This window comes from Antechinus flavipes, chromosome 6 (assembly GCF_016432865.1).
Source record: "Antechinus flavipes isolate AdamAnt ecotype Samford, QLD, Australia chromosome 6, AdamAnt_v2, whole genome shotgun sequence".
NCBI lineage: Eukaryota > Metazoa > Chordata > Mammalia > Dasyuromorphia > Dasyuridae > Antechinus > Antechinus flavipes.
In genome coordinates this window covers 149,433,018-149,452,760 of record NC_067403.1, presented here as the reverse complement: position 1 = coordinate 149,452,760, position 19,743 = coordinate 149,433,018, and the positions used below count along the sequence as shown (strand labels likewise).

Sequence of the window (19,743 nt, the reverse complement as noted above, 5' to 3'; positions counted from 1 at the left end):
CTATTGGAACTGATTTGGTTCATCTCATTGTTGAAGAGGCCACGTCCTCTGAATCATCATACAGTATTATTGTTGAAGTATATAATGGTCTTTTTGTACTGCTAATTTCACTCAGCATCAGTTCATGTAAATCTCTCCAGGCCTTTCTGAAATGATCCTGCAGGTCGTTTCTTACAGAGCAATAATATTCCATAATATTCATATACTGCAATTTATTCAGCCATTCTCCAATTGATGGGCATCCACTCAGTTTCCAGTTTCTGGCCACTACAAAGAGGGCTGCCACAAACATTCTTGCACATACAGGTCCCTTTCCCTTCTTTAAAATCTCTTTGGGATATAAGCCCAGTAGCAACTTTAACTGAAAAACCAATCATGGTCATAGAGATCTGCTGTTGAAACATCCCTCCCTTCTTTTGGGCAGAATTGTCAGGTGGGATTATTGCATTACTTGTTTTTAGTACATAAGTTTGTTTTTGTTAAAGGGAAGGTTTAGTTTTGGAGTAAGGATAGGTATGACACAGAAATGATTTCATCTACAAGCATCAAGTAAATGCTTACCATATGCTAAGCAGTATAATGAACATCAGGAATACAAAAACAAGTTTAAATAGGGTTCTCAGCCTCTGGGGAAGGCAACACATAAATAGCTAGGAATACCCAATGCAAATAGAAAGTAATCTCAGAGAGAAGACTCTAGAGAGGGAGGTGTGCAGGTAAAGGGGAGCTGAGGAGAAACTTCTTCCAGAAAGTGGGATTGGAGCTGAGTCTTGAGAGAAATCAGAGGAAGGGGAGCAAACTGGGTATGGAAAGGCACTTGGAAGTAGCAGCAATTATAGAATATGCATAGGGGAGGAAGGTGTTATGCAGTTTGGAAGGTAGAAAGGGACCAGGTTGTGAAGGGCTTTAAAAATCTAACACCTTAAATCATCTACTTTGAAAAAATGTTAAGAGACAGATAATTGTTATCACTACTAGTGATATATATGATGAGGTAAGTGGCAGTGCAGAGAATTGTGGAAATCCCCTTTTGGTTGGAGGCGCAGGTTCTTTGTGAAAGAATCATGAACCCAAAGAGTTTTAGGTGGCAAAAATGGAAATTTATTTTTGGATGAGAAGTCAGCTTTGCTAAGAGACTGACTTCTTTAGTGACAAAGTCCTGTCAGAGAAATGGAGGCTGGCACTGAGAAGAGAATGTCTTCTCAGAGGACAGGGTCCTGACAGGCAGCTATACAAGGAAAAAAGAGTAGTCCTGCTTTGGACATTCTGCAAAGAAATGAGTTAACAGAAGCCTATTATATGAGCAGATCTTGGTGGGGGGCTGGGGCAGCCTGAGCTGATCAGACCAGGATCTCCCAAATGAAATTGCTTTGAAGCCTTTTTCAGCCTGAATTTGAATAGAGATCTGACTTGTTTTAGAAAAGGCCCAGTCAGATGACACCACTTAACTTGTCTGGGGAGATATGCTTCCCAGGAGTGCCTGAGACTCAAATCTCCCTTCTTTACAGATCAAAGGGTACACAATTTTAGAGTGTTAATTTTACAGATTAAAGGAACACAATTTCACACCCCCCCTCAGTATATATCTTGTGAACATTAAGTATTATAAATATCAATTTTCAATGCTTGCTCTCACCAAAAGTCTTCCAGTTATAGCCCATTTTGTGAAATACAAAACCCTTCTCATTTTTCTTTTTTATCAATCAACAAATGTTTCATTGATTTTGTGTGCCTTCTAAAAATTAGGTGTATATTGAAATGATATGGAAGAGGATAGAATTCATATACAGGTTCTAATTCAGATTTTTATTGTTTTGTGCTTATCCAAAATGCCACTTACTTTAAACATTTTTCTCATCAATGATCTCATGTGTTTTATGAAGCCTAGGAACATTGTTATATAATGACACTTGATTAACTGGAATGACCATCTTTTGAACTAGATGAGAGCTGAGAGTGCAGAAATGATAATGAACTTTAGATTTTGAGAAGTAAATGTCTTTGTTATTCATGTAATTGTTTTGAGGAAATCCAAGTAATAGTGTTATGCCACAGTTTTCTTTAACTGTCCTGACTCAGTTTCCCTGCACTAGTTTCTCTTGTCTCAGTTCCCTTAACTGTTCTGTCTCAATCTCTTTAGTTGTAAATCCCCCTCTGACCCAGTAAGACTGAGGATTATTTGCTCTAAGGTTATAAATTAGCAAGATAAACAAGAGAGTAGACCTCCTGACTCTTTTCTGTCCTCAAGGATTTACAATATCCCTCTAAAATATTCTAAGATATCTCACTGATATCTTTATTTCTTTGTATTCAGACATCCTGTCTCTGGGTTCTTAGAATTTGTGGCCTCCCCCATCTTGATAGAGATTTTCCCTCGCTTCTTACCCCTTCCTTTAAGTTGGGGTTCCTCCATTCATTGCTGGAGGCTGGCAGCTGGTGGCTGTATGTTGGGTGCTGGATTCTTTGGGATGACAGTCTCCTCCAGCTCTGGGACCAACATGGATTCCTTGGTCCCAGTATATCTTTATCTCTGTCTGACTGGATAATTTGAGACAAGAGTCCTGTCCAGTCAATCTTACTCTCCCATTAATAAAATATTAAAAATTCTCTAATCTCTCTCCTGCCTCAGTTTCTCCAGCATTACAGTAGGAATGTTTCCATATTTAATAATCCTGATAAAAATGGAATATAATTATGTTGTAAAAAGGAATTCATGTAATTTCACAAAATAAAATGTAGCTTACATGTGTAAATTTAGAACATTTCCCTTTTAATTTTCTAGCAACAAAATAGATTGTATAAGAATGATTTATTTTGAGATTTTTTTATTGCCATTTCAAGTAATTTATAAATTTTAATGATGGATAATAAGAGAATAGTGATTAACATTATTTAACTTGCCACTAACTAATCTTATTTCTAGAAATATCAAATGAATAAAAGGGCATGACCTATGAGACTTTTAGCAAAAAATACATTTTGTTATATTGCATTTCATTTTTAGTGAAGAGAAAATGTCAAAAGATATCTTTTCATTAAATAAGAAATAAAAAAAGAATGAAAACATTGAGTGATTCAGCAATAACTTTTTATTTATTAGAAAAAATATTTATTTTGTTAACCTGAAACTTTACATACTAAATTATAGGACTGCTGGAAACAAAACTAGTCTCTACCATTTTATTCAATATGACATATATTAAAAGTAACAATGTACAGATACTGAAACAGATATTCTTATAAGAAAATTATATTTTTATGGGAATAAATTAATTTTTCACAAATGATAAGACAGCTTTACTGATTATTCTTTTACAGAAAACCCTTAAATGACCTAATCTTTTAATACATGGCACCTTTAGAATTTTCAGTGTGACACTTGAAAGACTAATAAGAAAATATCATAAAAATAAAATTGAAAATATATCCTTCTTATAGGGAATTTATTTTATATTTGAATATATTTAAGTTTTGCAAGATTTATAGCATTGCAGTATTATCAGAAGCATTTCAAATACATATTCTTTGCTTTATTCATTTCATATCTCTTGAATTTTAGGCATGTACTTGTCTAGTAAGGGAAAAAATTAGCATAAAAAATTAAGGAAGTAAACCATCACAAAGGGACCTGCATTCCAATTCCAATTCCATACCAATACCAACATATTCTTGAGTTGAACATATTTTTCATCATTTGTCTCACTAAATATTTTTTTCTACTTCCTACTAGTGCAGCAAGGTAGTTTGGTGGATAGAGAACTCAATTGTAGAGTCATGAATTGTTCAGTTGTGTCTAATTTTTCATGATCCCATATAGAATTTTCTTGGCAAAGATACTGGAGTGATTGGCTATTTCCGTCTTTAGTGCATTAAAGCAAAACAGAGGTTAAATGATACCTATAGTAAATCACACAGCAGTGAGTGTCTGAGGTCGGTTTTGAACTCAGGTTTTCCCGACTCCAGGCCTAGCACTCTATCCATTGTGCTATCTAGTGTCCTCTTTAAGAGTTATGAATACCTAAGCACTTAATAAATAAATGCTTGTTCATTTCTGAACCATAAATAATTTATTTTCAAAAATTTCAAATAGGAAAAGCAGTTTATATTTCAAAATAGGAAAAGCAAATAGGTCAGTTAAAATTGTAATTAGTAATATTAATAACATTTTAAAAAACTATTTGAATGATAAATTATTTATAAATTAATTCCATAAGAATTCCTGTGTAGTTTTCTTGAAACAGTAAAACTTAAATCAGGGTTGTTCTTGTTATTGTTACTCTCATTAAACCTTTCATTTCTTTATATCTGAAATCCTGAAAGTAGTTTCTTAGCACTAGGCTTTTTGCCTCTGATCTTTTTTAATGTTAATCTATTTTACCTATCATAGCCAATGAAATAAAGTTAAAATGTTATGTTCCTCTTTTCCTTTTCTGTCTAAGAACCTATAATAGCTCCACTTTGCTCTTGAGAATAGGTGTATTATTCAAGATCCTATATCAATTGTATCCTCCTTTCTTAATCCTTCACCTCTGCTCCATTCTTATTACTCTCCAATTTAGACTTTCTTTCTAGGCATTTGACTATACTGTTTTTAATATAGGCCAAGCTTATTACTACCATCCCTATGCCTTAAAAAAGGCATCAGGAATTTAAAGCCTACATTTTCTTCAAAGATTTTCTCAGTACTTTCTTCATGACTTGACTTTATTACAGGACTACATATACATTTTTATATGCATAGATACCATAACTACCATATACTTATATATACTCTATATATGTAAATGATGAAAGAGATAAGTGTTTAGTCATTTTTTGTTTCTTTTTATTCAAATATGTATTTCTCTCCCCTGTATATTTCGTGCAAATAGGTAATGATTCATTTTTTGTTTTTATGCCCTTTGTGCCTGGCTTATAACTGGTATTTAATAATACTTTTTGATTGATTAGCTAACATTTTTTCATGATTTACACAAATGATTTTTTCCTGATATCTATAATATACTGGCTCATTCTTTAATATTATTTTAAATTTGTTCTTTAGATATTTGGTATGAATGAGTTTCATTTCTAGAGATAGATTGTAAATTCTTTGCATTCTTCTGTGTTCTGGTTGTCATAATAAAACGCACAGAAATATCTTAAAGCTCACTCAGCCTCTATCAAGAATTCTTTTCTTTGCTATGTATCTTAGATTCAATAAGGAAAAGGAAAATTCTAAGTGATTGCTTTTGATAATTTGCTTAAGAGAGTATGGTTATGGCAGCTGCTAGAAAAATATTAAGATTAATGTTTAATAATACTTTTGGGGATTGCCTGTAATTTTAATATGTTTTCTTCATTACCATGAAAGCTGAGAGTTTTGGTATATAGCTCTAATGATAAGGACTTTAGTGTATTGTATAAATAAATTAGCAAATCATTTCTTCATATGGCTTTTGATCTTCTATTCATTCTCTTCCCTTACAGCCATTTTCTTGATTCTTTATCTGACCTTGAGAATCAAATAAATTAGCATAATAATCATTTAACTTCCCTCAATTTCCTCAACTATAATGGGCAGAATTAGGTTTGATTTCCTCTAAAGGTCCTTCTAGCTCTAAATCTGTGATCCCCAAAATTATTCAAGAATTTTCTCTCCCTCCTTTCCTTCCTTCCTTTCTTCCTTCCTTCCTTCCTTCCTTCCTTCCTTCCTTCCTTCCTTCCTTCCTTCTTTCTTCCTTCCTTCCTTCTTCCTTCCTTCCTTCCTTCCTTCCTTCCTTCTTCTTCCTTCCTTCCTTCCTTCCTTCCTTCCTTCCTTCCTTCCTTCCTTCCTTCCTTCCTTCCTTCCTTCCTTCCTTCCTTCCTTCCTTCCTTCCTTCCTTCTTTCTTCCTTCCTTCCTTCCTTCCTTCCTTCCTTCCTTCCTTCCTTCCTTCCTTCCTTCCTTCCTTCCTTCCTTCCTTCCTTCCTTCCTTCCTAGCTCAGTCAGTTTAACAGGAATGATTATATCTTAGTTTTTTTTGTTGCCATTAATACACTATCTGCTTTATAAAAAAAAAAAAGAATTGAAATCCTCTCCCATATAATACCTGTGAAATGTTTTAAATTGCCAATAGTAACTTTATGTTATATATAGTAAATGGGTACTGGACTGAAAGAAGATGTGTATTTGAATCCTATCTAAGATAGCTTCCTTGAGCATGTTTCTTTAACCTTAAAATGGGTATAGGGAGGCTGCTCTGGCACTCAAATGAGATGGGGTACATAAAGTGCTTTGCAAATGTTAGAACCACAGGAAATGTTATTTTTTGTTATTAAAGATTTTTTTCTTTTTTGTTATAACTTTTTATTTACAAAACATATGCATGGGTAATTTTTCAACACTGACCCTTGAAAAACTTCCTGTTCCAACTTTTCCCCTCCTTCCTCTTACTCCCTCCCCTAGATGGCAGATAGTCTAATACATGTTAAATATATTAAAGTATATGTTAAGTCCAACATATATATATACATATTTATACAGTTATCTTGCTACATAAGAGAAATCGGATGTAGGAAAAAAACCTGAGAAGAAAAACAAAAATGCAAGCAAATAATAATAGAAAGAGTGGAAATGTTATGTTGCTCTCCACACTCATTTCCCATAGTTCTCTCTCTGGATGTAGCTGACTCTCTTCATTACTAAACAGTTGGAACTGGTTTGAATCATCTCATTGTTGAAGAGAACCACATCCATCAGAACTGATCATCGTATAATCTTGTTGTTGCCGTATATAATGATCTCCTGGTTCTGCTCATTTCATTTAGCATCAATTCACATAAGTCTCTCCAGGATTTTCTGAAATCCTCCTGTTGGTCGTTTATTACAGAACAATAATATTCCATAGCATTCATATGCCACAAGTTATTCAGCCATTCTCCAATTGATGAGCATCTGTAATATTCTTCTTTAAAATATGATGTTCTCTGGGAGCAGGTTTCTTGGGGGGCTTCTGGAAGCAGCCTTTGTTTCACTTCAGTAATCACCCCAAATGCTTTATTTGTCTCCTTTATTGTCTCCTTCAAAGTCTTATCTCCTTCACTTGGGGCTCAGCTAGTTTTTCTTAGAGGCCTTATGTAGTCTTGGTTCTGAGAGCTTAAGCTGCCTTCTCTGGCTTGTGAATCTCCTAGACTGAATCCTGGCTGAGTCTCTGAGAGCTTCTAGTGAGCTTGTCCTTTCTGCCCCTTACAATTCCTCCTTATATGCCCCACACTGAGTACACACCAATCCTTATATCACTAGGAAACCATTATTTGTTGTAGGATTAAATCAATGCTAAATTAGATTTAACCACTGTCTCCTCAATTCCACTTACTTACTTAGCACCTTGTAAGAATTCTAACAGTCATTTCCAGTTTCTATCAACTACAATAAGGGCTGCCACAAACATTTTTGCACATGTGGATCCCTTTCCCTTCTTTAAGATCTCTTTGGGATATAAGCCCAGTAGTAACATTGCTGGATCAAAGGATATGCACAAGATGATGGCTTTTTGAGCATAGTGCCAAATTGTTCCCCACAATGGCTGTATGTATTCACAATTCCACAAACAACGCATCATTGTCCCAGTTTTCCCACATCCCCTCCAACATTAGTCATTATCTTTTCCTGTCATTTTAGCCAATCTGAAAGATGTGCAGTGGTATCTCAGAATTGTCTTAATTTGCATTTCTCTGATCAATAGTGATTTGGATCACTTTTTCATATGACTATAAATACTTTCAATTTCTTCATCTGAAAATTGTTCATATCCTTTGACCATTTATCAATTGGAGAATGGCTTGATTTCTTATAAATTTGAGTCAGTTCTCTATGTATTTTGGAAATGAGGCCTTTATCAGAATCTTTGACTGTAAAAATGTTTTCCCAGTTGATTGCTTCTTTTCTAATCTTGTTTGCATTAGTTTTGTTTGTATACAAAACCTTTTAAACTTAATATAATCAAAATTATCTATTTTGTGATCAATAATGAACTCTAGTTCTTCTTTGGTCACAAATTCCTTCCTCCTTTATAGGTCTTAGAGGTAAACTATTCTGTGTTCTTCTAATTTATTTATAATCTCATTCTTTATGTCTAGATCATGAACCCATTTTGACCTTATCTTGGTATACAGTGTTAAGTGTGGGTCAGTGCCTAGTTTCTGCCATACTACTTTCTGATTTCCCCAGCAGTTTTTGTCAGATAGTGAATTCTTATCCCAAAAGCTGGGAAATGTAATTTTTATAATTGTTGGTATTAGGTTCTGAGTCTAGATCCCTGTGGATTCCAAATCCATGCTCTTTTCTACTGTATTTCACTACACTGCTTCCTGGTACACTGATAAAAAGTTTTATTTATTTTGTTATAATTTAAGCTAGAGATTCATAATGGCTTTGTTAGGGACATTTTAATGTGGGCAAAAAAAGGAGACAATTTAATTGAATAATACATAAAATTTTTAAGACAAATTTTTAGTGTGACCTTTTCTAAATGACATTAATGAATGGAGGCCTTTATAAGATACTCTATCTTTTCACATAAAACAATGATATATATATATATATATATATATATATATATATATAAAATAATGTATCTAGCTCATAATCAAGTTACAGTTTCATGTCAGTCTTTACACATTTACTTATTTAAAATGTATTCCCAAAATTGTGTGGGCTAATAGTAGATCTCGAATTGTCAAATTAAAGAGTATATTGCTTTTATGTAGGAGACACATTTCCCATGGACTGTATATAATTCATCTACAAATGGAAAATTATTTAAAACAACAAAAATTTCAAGTGTTAGCAAAATATCTCAAGACATAATTATCTGCCATTTGTATATCTAAGATATAATTTTTTTTTTTTTGGATTAGTTCTTTAGTATCAGAACTGTGTTGTTGTATCTGAATCTGTGACCTTCTGCACTATAGCACGCCAACACTGGAGAGCTGTCATTTCCTTTTCAAGTGGATTAAGGCAAAACAATGTGAAATGAATGACTGGATCAGACAGCCAGTAAGTGTCTAGGGCTAGATTTGAATTTAGGACTATCCACTGTCCAGGCCCAGTGATCTATTCCCTGAGATATATAGCTGCCCTGCTGAGACTGTATAGAAAAGTGCTAACATGTTAGTAGCAGCAGTCCTTTTTTTCCCTTAGAAATTCTCCACCTCCAATCATATCAGCATTTACTAAAAGAGCAAAGTTTTATCAGACATTTCTTCCCAAGTGGTCCTGCTTTTGTTTGCTGAGCTGCATATTTTCTCTTACTGTTGTCAAGTGTTCACAAAATAAAAACTAAAGTTTTTTGTTAGCAAAGAAAGAAAACAATATTTTGCATTAAAAACTTGGCAGATTTTAATTATTCAGGACAATAGGTTCAGGGAATTCTATTTTTATAAATTGTGTGTGTTCCCAGTTCTGTTTTCGAAACACTAGTGAGATGTGGACTATTCTTATCAGAAATGGAGAAATTTGCAAAAATGTAACATTTATTCTTTTGTCCACAAAATAAGTATTTGATAGCACTTACTATGTTTGGGGCTAAGTTTTATGGAAGAAATAATAGCATTCAGGGCACAGTCTTTGTCCTCCCAGGTTCTGGGACTTTGAGTTTTTAAATTATTCAGTAAGACATTATCAGAATAAGAGAAAAAATGACTGTGGACTTTATGTGTGGAAAAGTGCAAAGGAACTGATACAACTCTATCCTTTTGTTTCTTGGCTTTTCATTGACCTATGTGTTCAAATTTTATATTGCCCACCCTGTCTATATGGCAACAGCCTTCAAATATCTTTCTCTAGGTTTTAGATTAGTTTTTTTTATGACAAAATCAGTGTTTTTGTTGAATTAATACCACAAAATTCAAAAAAGTCAAAGCAGATTTCTTCAAAGTTCTAGCCTAAGTGTACCTATCTCTTCTTGAAAATTGCTTAAGATATCTACATTACTTTTGCTATTCTCTTTTTATTGCTGGGCAGCTGCAATGGGCAAAAGCTAACTCAGACCTGGCTGGTATGTCACTTTCAAGATTAAAAGGAAGAAAACTGGCATTTATGGTCTATATGTGATAAAAGAAAAAAAAGGAGATTTGTTTAACCAAAACAGAGAAAGACCATTCAGAACAAGAGAAGTCTATTAAGCTAGGGCACAACCTTGATTCAGTTGAGCAAATTTCTCTATCTCTGAGTTGGCCACTGTGGCCCACCAATAAAATCTCTTGTGGCAGCTGGAGCTTCTTATGGCTTTTTTAATACTAATACTACTAGGAAACTCTTACCAGCGAGCTGTCTTTAATCCTTTGATGGTTCTAATATCTTTTAAGTATAAGAACTAGTCTAGTCCATATGGTAGAAGACTCAGATAGATACTCCTCCTACCAAATGCTATTCCTTAATGTCAGGGTTCAAAACAATTTCTAAAGGGTCAGAGGTTCTGGAAGGGGACCATGACATCAGGGAAGTAATGCCATGATAGGCAAATGAATTGAATTTAAGTGAGGGCACACATCCTTCTCCCTGTCTCCATCCCTCCTCCTTCCCTCCACTTTCCCTCCCCCCATTCCCCAGGATTCACAATATTGATGACAAACAGGGTAGACATCTGACCAGATTATCCCAGAATTCTTCAGTTCAAGAGATCTGCTTGCCTTAGTCTGCCCCAGTGCTGGAAATACAAGAGTGCCCCATTACTTCCAGCTTATTGGTGCTTTCAACAAATGGAAGGAAGATAGAAAATCAAGGTGAGAGAAAGGCAAGTGAAATCCATAGAGGAGTTTTAGAAGACTAAGGAAAAGTTATACCATAAAGAGACCCCCCCCCCAAATAATTAAACAAATAATATGTTTGATGTTCTCTTGAAGGAAGGAAGAAAAAAGGCCAGAAATCTTAGTGCTTGTCACTCCCTTCTCTCCTGGAAAGATGGAATTCTACATCTAAATGATCTGGAACATGTGATGGATGTCAGATCATTGCAGCTCACAGTAGCTTTCCCAATAAAAGATATGACCTTGAGCAAGAGCAGCATAACATCAAGGTTATAGGCTTGAAATTGGACTTTGTTCCTCTCCCATATATCTATATGTACACATGTACACATGAATGTTATACATATTAATTTGTCTCCTTCCATTTACAGTGGATAGAATGCCAGGTCTGGAGTCAGGAAGACTTCATCTTCATGAATAAGCGTTTGGCCTCAGACGCTTACTAGTTGTACATTTCTGCACTAGTTTTGTTTGTACAAAAACTTTTAAATTTAATATAATCAAAATTATGCATTTTGTATTTTATAATGTTCTCTAATTATTTTTTGATCAAAAATTCCTCCCTTCTTCACAAATCTGAGAGATAGACTATTCCTTCTTCTAATTGGCTTCTAGTATCACTCTTTATGTCTAAATTATCAACCCATTTTAATCTTATCTTGGTATAGAATGTTAGGTGTTGGTCAGTGCCTATTTTCTGCCACATTATTTTCCAGATTTCCAGAAACTTTTGTTAAATAGTGAGTTTTTAATCCCAGGAGTCTTTGGGTTTATCAAACACTAGATGACTATAGTCATTGACTATTGTATCTTTTGATTGTATCTTAACCTATTCCACTGATCCACTACTCTATTTCTTAGCCAGTATCAAATGGTTTTGATGACCACTGCCTTATTACTATAGTTTTAGGTTTGGTACAGCTAGGCCACCTTTGTTGCATTTTTTTCATTAATTTCAAGGGAACTGATATTTTCTTTTTCCACATGAATTTTGTTATTATTTTTTCTAGCTCTATAAAGTAATTTCTTGTCAATTTGACTGCTATGGCACTGAATAAGTAGATTAATTTAGGTAGAATTGTCATTTTTATTAGATTGGCTTGGCCTACCTATGAACACTTGATATTCTTCCAATTGTTTAGATCTTACTTTATTTGTGTGAAAAGTGTAGCTGTACATTTCTGGACAAATCATTTAACAACATTGGCCTTAGTTTCTCCATTTGTAAAATAAACTGGAGAAGGAAATGGTAAATCATTTCAACTTCTGTGTTAAGAAAATCTCAAATGAAGTTACAAAAAATTGAACATGATTGAAATGATTGAACAATAATTGCACTCAAATTTTTCAACAATGGATTTGATGATCATTTAACTTTCTCTAGTTTCTATGAAGTTATTACTATATATAATAATTGTAACATGAGGCAATTTTGTGATATATTGTCTTGGATATCAAAAGAAATAAGTTACATTATACAGCTCCTATAATGAATGTCCATCTTAGAGTTCGTAGGAGCAATTGCTTTTGCTAAATGCAAATCAGTTTCCTTTGTTGTAAAATATTTGTTTTTTTTTCTTGGACGTTTTCCTAATACTTTAAGCTCTAATGCTTGTTCTTTGATATAAAAATTATTTCTTTTTGAAATAATTATGTTCCAAAAGATTAGGTCTTTGTGAAAGACAGAAATTAATGGATTCTAATAGTGAAGATGACATTTTTGGTGAAATAATTTTTAACATAAATGTGTAGAAAGTATTAACATTTCTATATGACGTATATGCAGAGAATCAAATCTAAATAAAACATTTAAAAGATTTTCATTGAAGTCATGATTTTTTAAAAGATTAAATTATACATGATTGTATTATATGTGGTATTTGATATTTAGTGGAGAATTTTGTTGTAATTATTAATATCCATGTTGTTCTGATGCTGATTAATATTTTAATACAATATTAGGGCATTAAGGAGTTATAACAGATGGAAAGATAAGCTTTTTAGCTTAATTGAAAACTATTAAACATGAAATAAAGTTAATTTTGCAAAATAAATAAAATATATTCACAGACTCATGAAGCAAGAATGGATATATTAAAATCGCTGGTTAGGGTAATCACAGCTTATATTCATACACATGTATAACCTGAATATCCTTATGACATTGACGATAAATGAAAAATGCAAATGAGTATTTTTACAGAGGTTGAACTATAGTGGGACAAATTTGATAACACACGGACAGATATTTCTTCTTTTTTCTCTGTTCTGGTTGCAATTTTGTGGGCAAAGCATATAATAAATAAATTGACACAATTTAAATTTCCAGTCTTGGGTGCTTTGGGGGAACATTTTCTCTCTTTATAGATTTTTATGAAGAAAAAATCTTTTTAAGCTTTTCTTTTTCAGAATTTCTGTAATTCTCTTCCATATGGGCCCTCAGAATAACTACTTCAGGTTTAGACCATTGGTTGAAAGAATGGAGCCACAAAATTTTCATATTCATAGAGGGAATGCATATAACCAAAGTATGTGCAGAGAAGGGGACATAGGTGATCAGGGCATACATATGGAGAGACAGTTCATACCTGTTGACACTTCAGGATCTCTGATATTATCTGCTGAAATCATCATGCTATTCTCTCTGGGACATCTGATCACTATCCTTTTCTGGGCTTCCCTTAGCCAATATACCTTGCTATCATATTTCTTTGTTCCCCACAGCACTTCTTCTGTTAGTCAAAAACATTTATTAAATGTTTACTATGTGCTAAGTGCTGTCTGGGGATACAAGGGAAAACAATGTTTGCCCTCACGAATCTCACCTTCTAATATAAATAATTAAGAGACAAGAAATACATCAAGAAGATCAAAGGTTGTAGCAGCTGGGGAAACTGAGGAAGGTTTTCTGCAGAAATGAGACATGGACTAAGTTTTGAAGGAAACCACAGAAGGTAGTGGGTTGTGGTTAGAGGGCAGAATGTTGTAGGAATAGGGGACAACCATTGTGGAGTCATGGAGATGGAAAAAGTCTTCTTTGAGCCTATGAAGGGGAACAAAGCATGAGACTAGGAAACCAGGAAGGAACCATATTATGATGATTGATGTGTAATGCCAAACAGAAGGAATAATACTTGATTCTGAAAACAATAGATAGCCATTGGAGCTCATCAAGCAAACTTTCAGACGTACACTAGAAAAATCCCCTTGGTAGAAAGCGGAGAACAATCTTGGGAGTCGAGCAAGTTCAGGTAGGGAGAGAAATTTAGAAGACTCTTGCACTAATCCTGTAGAAAGGTAATTAAGGCTTGAACTAAGATTGTGGCTATGTGTATGCAGAGAAGAGATTATATACAAGAGATGTGAGAGTAGAAATAATATTTGGCAGCATATTTGATGTGTAAGGTGCATTAGAGTGAGGACTCAAGGTAGCATTGAATTTATGAGAATGACATGTGGGTGATTGGCAAGTGTAGACTCAACAGGAATAAGAATGTTGGAAAAAGAATTTTGAGGGAAATGAAAATGAGTAAGAAGAAAGAAATGAGAAGAAATAGAAGAACACTTTACAATATTGAGAATAACAACTTTGAAAGACTTTAGAACTCTTGCTTGGTGCAGTGATCAAATGTGAGTCCCAAAAGAATTGAAGCTAAAATGAAGAGACATACATTTTTAGAAAATATGGGAATTTATTTTGTTGGACTGAGTAACTCTTTAATGAGAACTTTATTTTGGAGATTTATCTTTAAGTACAAAATAGCGGAATAGTCAGATTAAATGAAAATATTTATAGAAAAGAAAGATAATGCATTCTGTTTTGGATATGTTGAATTTAAGATGTCTACAGAAAGTCTAGTCCTAAATGTTCAAGTATGATTTAGTGATGTGTGACTGTTCCTCAGTAGAAAGACCAGAACTGTATGTACAGTCCAAAATAGTCACCTGCATAAAGATGATAATCAAATCCCTGGGAGACTGATAAACCACAAGTGAGATAGAAAAGAGGACCTGGGACATAACACCCTTGGTTATGATTTTTCAACTACATCCCGATGTCTCACTGCCCTTTTTAGATTTCTCTTTTCTCTGCTGAGCATGTCACTCTATTCATCTCATAATCTTTGCTCTTCAGAGATACTTGGTTCTAGATTCTGGGATTCATCTTTTTAGGGCCACCAATTAGCTTCTCAGTACCAGACTACTGAAGTATGATGAGATCTTTTCCTTCAGACTGATAGTTTACTGTTCTTTAGTTTAGTATTAGTTTTCTATTCAGACTGACATTTCTTTACTGCAGTCACTGTGTCACATTGTACCCTAAGTAGCAGCTAATTAGATCAAGTCTTTTCTTCTCAATTCTTTTGTGTAAGGCGTAGACCATAGATCTTTATCCCATATAACCAACCAATCTGATTTAGGGTTAGAAATTCACCAACTCATCTTTGTCTTTATATCATTGTATTGCCAAGAATAGTTAAGTTATTCACAACTGATCATTGTACAATATTGTTGTTACTAAATACAATGTTATTCTGGTTCTGCTCACTTCATTTTGCATCACATTCATACAAGTCAAATAAATTTGAACCAGAGAAAAAGGTATGTAGAGAACAAGAAGCTGGTTATCTACCTCCCTAGTCTTCATTCTTACCTTTTTCACATACATCTAGGAACATCAGATCCTGCAGTTAATGAAAAATTTTGTTATATAAGTTGCTTATGTATATTATTACAAATTTCATTTTTCAGGATGTTCCACCACCAGGCCACTATGACGTTCAAAAATCATTTGAGAAATCATATGGCAGATCTAAATACATGCCACCTCGAACCTGTATTGCCAGAATAAAGCATAACTCTTTCCTTAGTTCAACTCCTAGAAGTTTTGAGATAAAGAAAGATGGACCAGGTAAGATCATTATATGTCTTTAAAAAACTGTAATTGGAAGTGCTGTAGAAGATTCTTTTCTTTGTCTTCTTTCTTTTTACATATTTTCATAAGTTGATTATTGAAAGAATTAGTTTATTTTTTCTTTTTAAATTTTGTTTTTTTTCTAATTACATGTAAAAAAATCTTTAACATTCTTTAAAACTTTTTTTTAGTTTCAAATTCTCTTCCCTCCCATTTGCTTCCCTTCCTGCTCCTTCAGGGAAGCAATTTGATATGGGTTATACATCTTTGGTCATACAGAACATATTTTTATATTAACTATGTTGCAAAAGAAAACACAGACCCAAAAAATCCAGGAAAAAAAACAATGTTAAAATAAAGATTTGCTTCATCTTTTACTCAGATTCATCAGTTCTTTCTCTGGAAGTAGATAATAACATTTTCAACATTAAGTCCTTTAGGAATTATTTTAGAACATTGTATTACTAAGAACAGCTAAGTAATTCACAACTGATCATTGTACAGTATTATTGTTACTAAGTACAGTGTTATTCTGGTTCTGCTCACTTGACTTTGCATCACATTCATATGTCTTTCCAAGTTTTACGGAAACCGTCTTCATCATAGTTATTAACTTTCTACTGTACTTTACAAATGATTAAGAATATACATGTTTTCTATGTTACACTACATTGAAATAACTGTCAATGGGAAATGGGTTTTTTAGATAGATAGAAATGACTTATTCAGTAGAATTGATCCCACATTTTGAAATTATTATTCAGTAGTAAAAGTATGAATTTGCCTGAGGATGTTTGCCTTTTTTATGTCACCAGACGAAAATGCTAATGTAAAAGCTGATAGAAAAAAAGGGTAATTTCAATTTTTAAATTTTGCAACGTTATTGTAAATGTATTGAAGTAATGAAATTGTTGTCAAGGTGTTAGAAATGGAAGGAACCAAGATGGTGAAGTAAAAAAAGGAAGCTGCTCAAGCTCTCCCAATAATCACAGGAAACCAAGCCTCTGAACAGAGTCTGATGGAATGAATCTACTCTTCAGCTCTTAAGGGTTCAAGAAATTTCAAGAAAGGTCAATCTCAGTGAAGTAAAAAGAGTGTTCAGCCCAGATCAGGTAAACTTTGGGAAAGCTGGTTAGAGGCTCTTAATCACAGCAAATCAGCAACTAAGACCCTCAGTCCTGGTTCAGTAGAGAACCAAATCAGTGGAGCAGCTTCCAGGCTCAGCTCAGAAGCCAAATTCCGGGAGACCAGGCTGTTTCCTGAACAGAACAGGCAAAGCCATCTCCTATAAACACAAGGAGCCCCTGTGTGCAAAGTAAAGGCTCAGAGCTGCACAGAAAGCTTGGGACAGCACCCTCTTTACCCCAGGGGCAGAGCTCAGTCATAAAAGTAAGAAAGAGGAAATATCAAAAGAAAATGAAAAAAAAAAAAAAAAGAGCCAGAAACAAACAAACAAACAAACAAAAAAACCCTGGCCATAGAAAGATACTATGGTAATAGGGCAGACCAAAACACAAACTTAGACTAGGACAGAATGTCTCCAGAAGAAATCTCAAAGAGTGATATAAATTGGTCTCAAATCCAAAGAGGCTTCTTGAAAGTGCTCGTAAAAGACTTCAAAAGGCAAATAAGAGAGTAGAAGAAAAACTGAAAACGAAAATGAGAAGTATGCAGAAGAGAGTCAGCAGTATGGAAAGGAAGGAAAAAGCCGGAAGAAAATGTGAAATACCTCATTGGCAAAATGGCTGACCATACAATGTAAAAATTATTGGCCTATAGTTTCAATAGTTTTGTGATAAAAGAATTGCCTGCGCCCAGAGAGAAGACATTGAGAACTGAATGTGGATCCTAATATAGTATTTTCACTCTTTTTGTTTTTGTTTGCATGCATTTTGTATTCTTTCTCATTTTTTCTTTTTTGATCTGCTTTTTCTTGTGCAGCATATTTATGGAAATATGTATAGAAGAATTCACATGTTTAACATATATTGGATTACTTGCCATCTAGGGAAGGGGGTGGGGGAAAGAGAGGGAAAAATTTAGAACACAAAATTTTGTAAGAGTGAATGATGAAAATTATCAATATATGTATACATACATATATATAATACATTTTGCATTTTTTATAATAATATTTTTACAATTTAATTTAAATAATTTTTAAATAATAAAAAAATATATTTCCCTACATGAAGGCCATGACCAAAAAAAGAGCATGCATAACATTTTACAGGAGGTCATTAAGGAAAACTGCCCCAGTATTCTAGAAACAGGAGGGAATACTCATTGAAAGAATCCACTTATCACCTCTGGAAAGAGATCCCACAAGGAAAACCCCAAGGAACATTGTTGCAAAACTCTAGAACTACCATTTCAAGGAAAAAGCACTATAAGCTTCCAGAAAAAACAAAAACAAAAGCAAAAACAATTCAAATATCAAGGAGCTATACTCAGGATTACCCAGGATCTGGCAGCTTCTACAATAAAGGATCTGAGGGCTTGGATTACCATATTCTGGAAGGCAAAAGACCTGAGGTCACAACCAAGAATTAGCTACCTGGAGAGATTCAGCATCATCTTTCAAGTGAAGAGATGTAGCTTCAGTGAAATAAGAGATTTCCAATCATTTCTATTGAAAAAACTAGAACTAAACAGAAAATTTAATCTACAAACACAAGACTCAAGGGAGCCATAGAAAGGTAAATGGGAAAAAAATCTACACATAAAGTTTAAACCATTTGCATCCCTACATGGGAAAACAATATCTGTAACTCTTGCAAACTGTTTCTAACACTAGGGTAGACAAAGGGGGCATCACATGGGCTGAAGGTGGGGTTGTGAATGAACTCTGGTGTGATGACATCAAAGAAAAAGATCTGTATTGGAAAAAAAGAGGAAAGAGGAGTTTTAATAGGACAATTAGTTCACATGAAGAGGTGAAAAAGACTTATTACAATACAAAAGAGTAAAGGTAAAAGGATAGAACAGAATTTATTATGCTTCAGCTGAAATAAGAAAGCAGGGATAGCAATTCTAATCTCAGATAGAGCAAAAGTAAAAATAGATCTTATTAAAAGAGATAAGGAGGGAAAGTACATATTGATAAAGGGTACCATAAATGATGAAGTAGTAGGTGTAAAGTCAGGAACTATTTGAAGACAACTATAAAACACTTTCCACACAAATAGAGTCAGATCTAATCAACTGGCAAAATATCAAATGCTCATGGGTAAGCTGAGCGAATATAATAAAAATGACAATGCTACCTAAATTAATTTACTTATTCAGTGCCATACCAGTCAAACTTCTAAGAAATTATTTTACAGATCTAGAAAAAATAATAACAAAGTTCAGCTGGAAGAACAAAAGGTCAAGAATTTAATGGAATTAATGAAAAAAATACCAATGAAGTTGGCCTAGTTGTGTCAAATCTAAAACTATATTATAAAGCAGCAGTTATTAAAACCATTTGGTACTGGCTAAGAAATAGAGTAGTTGATCAGTGGAATAGGTTAGGTTCACAGGACAAAATAGTCAGTGACTAGTAAACTAGTAAACTAGTGTTTGACAAACCTGAAGATCCCAGATTTTGAGATAAGAACTCAACTATTTGACAAAAACTACTGGGAAAATGGGAAATTGGAAGTAAGCATTGACCTACATCTAATACCATATACCAAGATAAGATCAAAATGGGTTCATAGTTTAGATATAAAGAGTGATATTATAAACAATTTAGAAAAACATAGGGTAGTTTGCCTCTCTGATCTATGGAGAAGGAAGGAGTTTGTGACCAAAGAATTGAAGCTCATTATTGAACACAGAATGTATAATTTTGATTATATTAAGTTAAAAAGGTTTTGTACAAATAAAACTAATACAAGACAAGATTAGAAAGGAAGCAATAAATTGGAAAACATTTTTACTTTAAAGGGTTATGATAAAGGCCTCATTTCTAAAATATAGAGAGAATTGTAAGAAACTCAAATTTGTAAGAATTTGAGCCATTCTCCAATTGATAAATGGTCAAAGGATATGAACGGATAATTTTCAGATG

The 19,743-nt window shown here is 33.7% G+C and overlaps 1 protein-coding gene across 2 annotated transcripts in view; it reads left to right on the top strand.

Moving 5' to 3' along the window:
- The window catches only part of STPG2 (sperm tail PG-rich repeat containing 2), a 686,155-nt gene that overhangs the window by 244,440 nt on the left and 421,972 nt on the right, over positions 1–19,743 (top strand). For both annotated transcript variants that reach the window (XM_051967542.1, XM_051967543.1), the window contains exon 11: positions 15,524–15,683. In XM_051967542.1, the coding sequence (XP_051823502.1) occupies positions 15,524–15,683 (160 nt within the window). The remainder of the gene's footprint in view (positions 1–15,523; positions 15,684–19,743) is intronic.